This window comes from Vombatus ursinus, unplaced genomic scaffold, assembly GCF_900497805.2.
Source record: "Vombatus ursinus unplaced genomic scaffold, bare-nosed wombat genome assembly UNPS02010548.1, whole genome shotgun sequence".
Classification (NCBI taxonomy): Eukaryota; Metazoa; Chordata; class Mammalia; order Diprotodontia; family Vombatidae; genus Vombatus; species Vombatus ursinus.
This window is the reverse complement of record NW_020950326.1, coordinates 6,062,644-6,072,740: the sequence shown is the minus strand read 5'-3', so window position 1 is coordinate 6,072,740 and position 10,097 is coordinate 6,062,644. Positions and strand designations below refer to the sequence as shown.

At 39.3% G+C, this 10,097-nt stretch overlaps 1 protein-coding gene across 8 annotated transcripts in view; it reads right to left on the bottom strand.

The window, feature by feature from the left end:
* Positions 1-5,005: 5,005 nt before the first annotated feature.
* Positions 5,006-10,097, bottom strand: part of CFAP221 (cilia and flagella associated protein 221) — a 127,135-nt gene continuing 122,043 nt past the window's right edge. For 6 of the 8 annotated variants that reach the window (XM_027854742.1, XM_027854745.1, XM_027854743.1 and 3 more), the window contains one exon: positions 7,617-7,730. In XM_027854742.1, the coding sequence (XP_027710543.1) occupies positions 7,634-7,730 (97 nt within the window). In that variant the 3' untranslated portion in view covers positions 7,617-7,633. Of the gene's footprint in view, positions 5,166-7,616; positions 7,731-10,097 lie in introns of those variants that run through there. The other 2 variants (XM_027854744.1, XR_003568505.1) reach the window with 2 other exon arrangements.

Below are 10,097 nucleotides of genomic sequence, written 5' to 3'. Positions count from 1 at the left end.
GAAAGACAGGGGCAGACCTAACAGTCTAGACTGCCAGAGTTGAGAATGTTAGGACCACCTGAAATAAAACCTTCACTATTATTATGAGACTGGTGTGTAGTTCCAAATGGCCAGTGACTGTAATAATACACTGCATCCACCAACCAGACGATTTTACCTTTGGGATGGAGGGAACTACTGATGTCACATCTACTCATATGGCTAGGGGTCATAATCAGAGATGATTGTATTTAGGTGAATAAACCCAGAAATATTAGGAACATGGAGTGAAGTGTCACTGGGTAACATTTGAGTTATTAAGTCATTTGAGTAACTATGTATAAGCTCATATGTTCACGTCTCAATTTTGCTTGGTATAATGTTTTATCCAAGCAGTCACTCATTTAAGAGCATTCAGGGAGAGGCTCATTGTGCTGGTTTGGTGGGCCAATAGCTCAGAAAAAAAGGGAACAGTTACAGTGAATCCATTTTGCTTTTCATTCTCATTGATGTACCTCCATACATGGGTCTGGCCTAGGAGAAAGGGCAGCAAAGGAGTATAGATTAGTTGTGGTGTAAATGTTAGAGAGGATTGGATTGGCTGAGAAGAGAAAAATTCACTCACTTTGTTGGTTTTTCAGGGTTCTATTATCAGTTAGATCAGTGGTTTCTAAACTTTTTTGATTTTATATACTTATCAGTAAAAAAAATTTGAAGTATATCATCAGTGTGTATATGCTTATAAATTATATACATGTATGACTGTGTTAATTATGTAAACTTTAAAACTTAAAAGACATTTAAAAAGATATTTGAACCTAGAATCAATGGGGAGTCATTGGAGTTTGAGCGACAGACCTTTGTTTCAGGAAAATTACTTTCTGTAATATAGCCATATCATTGCAAGGTAACAAGAAAGTAACAAGGTAATATATCATATCATAATTTGAGAGTGTGCCATGTAATGTAATAGAAAAAGAGCATGGTGTGGTGGGTAGAAAGCTGGTCTTAGAAAATCAAGAACGGCAGGGTTCAAAAAAAAAAAGAAAATTACTTTCCATCTCAGGAAGGATGGAGGGGAGGGAGAGATAGAATTTGGAACTCAAAATGTTAAAAAAAATGTTAAAAATCATTTTAACATGTAATTTGGGAAAAAAACCAAAATATATTTAAAAGAAAATCCCAGTACTCAACAAAATTTGGCAACTGATTTGATGTGGTGGTGGTGGGGCATTGCAGAGGTTGAGGAAGGTGTGAGCATAGGCTGAGTAGAAGGATGTAATAGGGAAGTCTGAAGAAGGGTGGGTTTAAAGGGAAGAGTAATGCTATCCGTGGTGCAGTTCACAATCTGTTCACACCTGTTCATCTTGTAGCTTACTCGCTCCCATCCAAAATGAAAAGTGGGGCAGTTGCTACGCTTTACTCACTAGTCACCGCCTTTGAGAGGCAACTGACACAGACTCAGGATGACCTTTGTGACAGGGCATGGTGGCACAACTTTCCCAATGTCACTGACAGAGCTGCTGCTGTGGGTTCCTGGGAGCTCTCAGCTCAGTTCAGAAGGTGGAAGGTTGGGTGCTTGCACAGTAAGAGGAAGAGCAGTTTTGAAGGTCAAGGGTAAAGTGAGGTTCTGATGAAGACAAGCTCAATGACTGCCTATTGAAAGGAAGATGTACGTGATCCATCTTCCCATCCTTCAAATGGTTGATAACACAACCACTTGTGGTTAGTCCATTGAACCCATGGCCACTTTAAAGACCTCCAATTTAGAGCATTTTTTTGGTGGGAAGATAGGAAGGAGGAAATAATACATAGCTTTTGGATAGATCCAAAGTGATTACTATTCTCTTTCTCAATTTGGCAATTACCGGTGTGTTTTCAGGCGAATTTACCATACTTCCATTTTTGAATATAGCATCTAGTCAAAGTTTATTAAGTATTCAATAAGACCTAGAGAGGTGAACACAGAATTTAAAAGTTGGAAGGAACTCGGGGGCCATCTAGTCTAACCCATACACAAAGGAACCCCTACTAAGACAAACCCACGAACAGCCGTCGGTTCTCTGTTTGATGAACTTAAGACTGAAGGCTCTTTACCACTTTAATTGCCCTCCTCTTGTCTAGCTTATCAATGTCCTTTCTGTTATGTCATCTCCAGTGCAAAGGTAATTCCGCTTGGCAGAGAAAATGGAAGCATCACAAAGAATTAAGTGGCTCTGTCTTCTCTCTGTTGTTGGTTATTATTGTCCCATCCGCCTCTTGAACCATAGGACCCAGAGCTGAACACAATATTCCACAGTGGGGCTATCTCTTCCTTATTCCTGGAAGTTATGCTCTCTTAATGCAGCCCAAGATGGCGTCCACATTTTTGGCGGTCACTTCACACTGTTGACTCATATTACACTTAGAATCCTTTAAAAACCTCAACAGTTCCCCCCTCCCAGAACTGCTATTTTACCACCCCCCTCCCTTCTTGTACTAGTTAAGCTGATTTTTTTTTTGCACTCATTACATTTATCTCATTGGGATTTCCTCGTGTCGGATACAACCTGATGCTCCAGCCTATCAAGATCTTTTTGGATCCTGATTCTTACCCGGTGTGTTAGCCATTCCTCCCAGCCTTGAGTCATCTGTGAATCTGATTACCAGGCCATCTACAGCTTTATCTAAGTCATTGATACAAGTGGTAAGTAACTCAGGGCCAAGTACAGATTTAGTGCACTCTACTAAAGACTTCCTCCCACAGTGACAATGAACCATTAACAGAAGCTCTTTGAGTCCAGTCATTCAACCACTTCTGAATCCATTTGATGTATTATTGTCTAATCCATATCTTTCCATCTTCTCCATAAGACTAGTATGAGATAGTTTTATCAAAAGCTTTACTAATATCTAGGTAAACTATATCCACATCATTCCTTCTATTTACTAGTTTAGTAATCTTATAAAAAAAAAAAGGAAATGAGGTTAGTCTGGCATGACTTTGACCTCTTCTTGAAGCCATATCTGTTCTTTGTAATCCCTGTTTCCCCTTCTAGATGTTTGCTAACCCTCTCTTAAATGATCCATTTGAAAATTTCCCCAGGAATTAAAGTCAAGTGTGGGGACCTATGGTTTATAGATTTTCTCTTTCATTTTTTAAAAATCAGGACAAAATTTTCCCTTTTCCAATCTTGTGGCACCTCTCTTGTTTTCCATCTTTCAAATATCACTAACAGGGACTGAGAAATCACATTCTGATACGATGTGGTTTATTTGGGTGGGGTGACCTGAATTCATCGCAGTCAACTTGGTCTTCTCTTTACTCTTTCCTTACCTGGGTCAGTTCCCATTAGTCATTTCTATCACTTCCTGGGCAAAGGTAATTCTTGTTGGCACAGAAAATAAAAATGTCACTAAGAATCGAATAACTCTTTCTTCTCTCTGTTGTTGGCTGTAGTTGTCTGATCCACCCCAAGCAAAAATACTGTCCCTTCTTTGATCCTTTTTCTCCCAATACTGCTTTTAAAAAAATGCTTTTTGTTAATTGTGAGGTCCTTTTACCAGCTTCAGTTCATTCTGAGTTTTATCATTCCTTAAACCATTTTTATAGGACTGTGCCCTGCTCTTATATTTAACCTGTTACTTGACCTTGCTACCATCCTTGACATATTTCTGTTTAAAATCTGGGTTGGTTTGTGAGTTTCCTGTGCATCCATATCAGTCTCTTCAAATAAACTATTTAGAGTGTTCTGTTTTCCCCAGGAACCAAATTGCTACACTTCCTGCACAAATGAAATGTGGATATTACTATTTCCTTCTCATATGTAGGAAACAAGTTTTAAGGAGCCAGGGAACTTTTGAGGGTGCATCAGATTCTCCTTGAAGTTTTAGAAATACCCTAAAGGGATATATAATGATTAAGCCCTCTTTCCCCTCACCCCAAGAAAAATAACTGCCAAAATTGCTATATGATGGCTACTAAAATGTGGTTTCAAAAACATTTACATTCAAGACTTCAATTTTTGGTATCTTCAGACAAAGAAAATTTCTTCTAATAGGAAATGGTATGTGTTTCTAGAAGAAAAGGATGTCAAGGTCTAATGATTTTGTTCTTAAGTCAGGAGAGTCTTGGATGGGACCATTTAAAAATGTTCCCTTTTAATTCTAATCAAGCATAACAACAACAACAATAGCATAACAATAATAAGATGTCCCTTAGTCTGACTTTAAGTTCAGTATTAAAACTAATGAGAAAACTGTTGTTGTTCAGTTGTGTCTGACTCTTTGGGATCCTATTTGAGATTTTCTTGGCACAGATATTAGAGCAGTTTGCCACTTCCTTCTCCAGCTTATTTTACAGATACGAAACTGAGGCAAACAGGGTGAACTGACTTGCCCTTTGTTACACGTCTAGTAACTATTTGAGGCTGGAATTGAACTCAGGACTTCCTGATGCTAGGCCCAGTGCTCTATCCACTGTGCCACCTAGCTGCCCCAATGAGAAAGTAGCGAGGTCCTAATTTGTACCATGAAAGGGATAAATTATCCCTTTAGTGTAAAAACTGAATGGTGTCTCAGATGAAGCTTATGAGCATGGAGAAAAGAGAAAAAGGCCACCAACCCTGTTTTAACTTGGGCCTTGATTGGCAGGACAGAAGTTGAGAGGAATTTTTTCACTCTGAGTCAAATAGAAGGTGCCAGAAGTTTCCTCATCCTGGATTTCCCAACTCTGAAGTCAAACAAGGATTTAGACAGAGTGGAGTTGAAAAGACAAGACTTAAATGCCAAAAAAGTTTTTCTAGCTACCAGTCTGGAGTCTGAATTTCAAAAGGGCTGAAGTAACCCTGAGGCTATGGGCTTTTCAGAGTAGATAATCCAAAAACCACAGCTTCTGCTGAGAGATGAAACCACATTACAAATTAAAAGGACCATGTGGCAGAAAGGGGCAGCTCAGTGGAGATGCCCAACAGAGACACTTGGGATGATATCACCAGAGTAGCTCGGTGGCTCTCCAGTGTCTTGGGTTTAAGATGTCCCCATTACTTGGGTTACTGGGTCTCATATGTTCCTTGATGGTGCCTCTTCTCCCCAGTGGTGGTATAATAACCTGTAGGTTTGTTTGTTTGGGGGAATCATTCTTGTTGCTTGTATTGCAATGCTGTTTGATTAACTTGTCTTTTGCTTTCATTTGAGTTCTGGTGGATCTAAGAAAAGATATTGGTGGTGGCTTGTGAGCTATACTTTTTTTTGAGTGTATGCTGACCTGCAAAGTATCTCAAACATGGATTAGCTTGAGAGGCAAATGGGGTATGTCTATCTCTTAGGAGGCTCTGGGAACTGTCCATATACCCTTTTCCTATAATTCACAAATAACAGGGCCAGTTCCTCTTATATAGGTAAGACTAAAGACTTACTATTACCATATTCCCCACTTGGCCCATGGTTTTGGGGTTATATAATAGCTATTGTGACTTGTTCTTTGTGATCCTGACTTTTTTGCGTGGAAGATGGTGGCTTTTGTTTCAAATTAAAAAGCTAAGTGTTTGTAGGAATAAATACATGCAAAGTCAATAGACAACAACTCTAAAGTGATATGGGGACTTGGACACCCATGCCCAACCTGGGATATCTTTCATCCTTGGTCAGCCTTTGAGGAGGCCTACTGAAACATATTTCAAAAGCAGATTATATAGTTTAGTAAATATCTTTTGCCCATCAGGCCACCCAGAGCTAAGGAGCAAGGGGAGCAGGGAGAGCAGAGACTGGCTTTTAAGAAGTTATGCCACTGTGGAAACAATCCCTAGGGAAACTTTTTCCTCACTACAGCACAAAGAAGTATTTTGAACCAGTGGTGAACATCTGGCTGGATAAAAATAGAATTCGTTTCCAGGATCTGGCACTGCCACTCAAAACTATATACCCTAGTTTACTTAAATTATATATGTAAACATACTTCCACCAAAGTCCTACCCTCTTTTTTAAAATCCTACTCCGATGTTTCACTGTGGCATGGTGCAATGACTATAAGTTCTCTAATGGTAAGTCAAAGAAGTGAAAGTGCTGGCAGATATAACCAAGGTGGACAGGCTTTGTGTACAGATCCTACAGGGTAACACAGTTTATGAGCATGGGGATAACATGTCTGTTGTCCAAAGACCAGCCTGGCTAAGTCTGGTGAGACTCATCACTAGCTTAGTCACAGAATAATGAACTTTCAGTCACAACAGCTCTGGAAGACCATCTATGTTGCAGAGAAATTTCTTTCTGCATTAATGGAGGAAAGCCCATTCCATGAACTCACACATCTTTGAAGCAAATTCAAAGAACATAAAGATGTATAATAACAGGTCAGAGGTTGGGAATGGGTCTCTGAACCTCCCCCCCCCATAAAGAGCCAACCCAAGCAGCAAGTACTTAGATGATGGTGATATATGCTTGGACCTCTCCTTGTTCCTCTTCCCCAGGCCCATGACTCCCTAACACCTCTAGGCCAGATCACTAGGTTGTTGCTGTTTTCAAACCAATAAATATTTGGCTTGTCTGAGGTTTCCCATTAGCCTTTCAGATCAGTAGAGTGTGATGGGATTTCCCTTTATTGATGGAAATTTCCTTTATTTCTGGAAGCATCCTCCAACACAACCAACCAGTTGTGTGCCTGTTGACTGCCTCCTTCTTTAACCTCATCACTTTTTCCCTCTTCTCCTCCTCCTAAGGGAGAGGCAAGTGGGATGTGTCTATCTCTTAGGAGGCTCTGAGAACTGCACATATACCTTTTTCCCTATAATGCACAAACAACAGTGCCACCCCTCTTTTAAGGGTAAGGCTAAAGACCTATTACCACCATACTCCCAAATTGGCCCATGGCCAAGAGACTAGCTGTCTCTTTTCGTTTTTCAGAACACTATTACATATTGGCTTTACCAAATCTTATACCATGTCATCACATAATGCTTTGTGTTCTTTTTCCACCTGAAAATGGGTTCTCTTCCCTAGTAGACTTTGAGATTCTTGGAAGCATGAGCTGTGTATATGCATCTATGAATCCCCTTGAAGCACTGAAAATAGTGCCTTGCACACAGTAGGTGATCAATACATATTTATCAGTTTGTTGATTAAAGGAAGCTTTTACCTTTTAAATATCTTTGGTCCTTGAGTTAAGCACAAAAATAAGTTTATTTGGAGACCTAAGTCCCTCTGCAGAGGAGAGAAAGTAATTATGTACAGTGATAGTAAATAAAATCACTATTTAAAGATATTTGGTCATTTGAAAGATGAAAGGAACTGCCCAACATAGCCACATTGGAAGCCCTGGGGCCTAACTATTCTAGGAGAATAGTTTTCAGGATGGGCAAACAGAAGAAAATACATACCAGAAAATTTTCTAATCAGATGAATTCAAAAATAGTCTTTTTGCTTGTTCTAGATATCTTAAAACTTAGCACCATTCTTTTATTTTATTTTAAAGAAGACAGACTACCCAAGAACCATACTCTGTATAGACAAGTATATTCAATAATGTATTATACTATCAATTAAAAATAATATATTATGCTACCAGATTATCAAAATCGTAACTTGTTCTGCTTGGCAAGAAGACTCCAAAGTGAATTGTCACAAAAAGCTAATTTGTATCACTGAAAATGAAGGATAGCAACTGACCTCTTGGAAACTTTTATTCCAGAAGTAGGTTTCTATTGTTTGACTTTGACTGCATATTTTGGACGTTCTGAGATACCTTTATCCCAAGCTTTTCAGGAGATGGATGGTCTCTTCACATGCAAAAAACAAACAAACAAACAAAAAAAGCACATACACACAGAGAAAGACAATAAACAAGCTGTTATGTAAAATACTTCAAATAATTACTTGGCATGGAGAAATGACACAAAAGACATTGTTATGAAGGATATATCTGATGAGAAGAGGAGATATGTCAATCGTTCGATGAGATTCAGGGATGAGAGGTAGACAGCCTGAGGGTTGTGCTGCTAACCATGCTATATCATAAGACCTAAAGGAAGACCTCTAGGTATCGGGCAGATCCTCAAGGGAAGATTAATGGGAGGTCATGGACAAGAGTCACCTAAGAGGAGAATGCATGACTGGGTGTCTACATGGCTGAGATCACAGATTCATGGACATATGTCCTGCCCTCAATCTTCCCCACCCCCTACTCCCACCATGAAAAGAAGACCAACAGTGCCTCTGATTTCATCATCCATGCAATTTTAGTCCTATTTCTTACCTATTTTGTAGCAACACCTATGATTTCACTGGAATAAGGGAACTCTCAGTGAAGAAGGTGACCCTGGCAGTGCAAATCAGCAAATAACAAGAATGATGGACAGCTTGTACTTCTATGGCAGAATTTACAAAGGACTTTCCTCCCACCTCCCTGTGAGGCAGGCAGCAAAAGTATTATTATTCCCATTTCATAGATGAATAAACTGGGGTTCAGAGAGATTACATGACTCATGCATGGTCATGCGACACCCTCAGATCACTGGGATTGGAGCCAGTTCAAGTAATCCAAACAGCATGGCCTCATCAGAGGTTATGTGGCATTAGGATCGAAAACTACGCGCACTTTGGTCCAGAACTGACTCATCCCTGTTCTTGAGGTAAACAGTTTCAGGAACAAAATTTTATATTGTTAAGAAAAAAAAATCTGAAAAAAAGTAAAATGTTGGTCTTGTCTGAGTATTCTGAACTTCTGCTAAAACCTAGAACACAGCTGCATTATTTATCCAGCTGTCCAGACTTTTGGAGGAGATATGTGCCTAGATGGCCTTGAGGTTACATGAAGGATAATGGTTAGGAAACAAAGCAAACCAATGATATGCAAAATCTTCATGTTGTAAGTGAGAAGGGGTGACCAGAAATCTACTGCCACATCCCCACAGAAAAACCACAGGTGTTTGGATAGTGACAGACTAGTTATAATCTATACTGTACCTGGTTACTCATTATTGACTTGGGTGTAATTAAGCAGGAAGATAAGAATTAAAACACATTCTTGGACACTAACAATGGGTACAATGAGGACAAGATTGCTCCGGCCCTGGTTCTAGGCTAGCATGTGGAACTTTCATGCCTAAAGTAGAGGTCTGGGTCACAGGAACAAAATTTAAAGCCAAATGGGACCTTATGGTCTTCGTTTTAACAGATGATGCCCTTTACAGTTGGTATAGACAACCAAGATAAATAGATAGCTGTTGTAAGAGCAGGTTTATAGACATGAAATAAGAGGGACTACTCGGGAGAGGGGTAATTGCTCAAGAGACTCTAAATTGTATAGGGTGGAACAGGCCTCTTGAAGCTCTGCCTCTTTTAGGCCAAACTTGGTTTATTCTGGAAGAATTTGTTTTGGGATTTTTGGAAATGACAAGGATAAAATAATTTATTTTCCTAATAGGTCCAATGAGGTTTGAAAACTATAGTCAAGAGTTACATGGCGTGGTACTAAAATATAAATAAGAGTATAAGTAGGGAAGTAACTATTTTTCATTCTTTTGTCCTTAAGAAAATCTTCTTGCTACTAAAAGGAATAAAGCTGACTTCTGCAAGCTACAAATGACATAGAGTCTCATTACTTGCTATGTGAGATAGCATAGTGTCCTAATAAGAATGCTGAGCTTAGAAGAGACCTGAGTCTAAGAATCCTGGCTCTAACATTTATTATGAACTTGAGCAAATCACTTATGTCTCTAGGCCTCAGTTTCCTCATTTGTAAAATGGAGATAATAATACTCACAATACCCAAGTCACAGGATTGTTGTGAGGAAAGTGATTTGTAAATCTTTTTTTTTTTTTTTTGGCTAGGCAATGGGGTTAGGTGACTTGCCCAGGGTCACACAGCTAGTAAGTGTTATGTGTCTGAGGCCGGATTTGAACTCAGGTTCTCCTGGATCCAGGGCTGGTGCTCCATCCAGTGTGCCACCTAGCTGCCCCTGATTTGTAAATCTTAAAATGCTAAATCAATGGGAGGTCTCATTACTACAGCAACATGTTTTGTATACATAGACACATGCACTTTAGCAGATATGGGACACAGAAGAAGCCCATAAATCCAAGGTTCCCTTTTCTTGCTGTTAAAAGTTGAAAGATAATATGAGATGTATAAGCACCTACTTGAT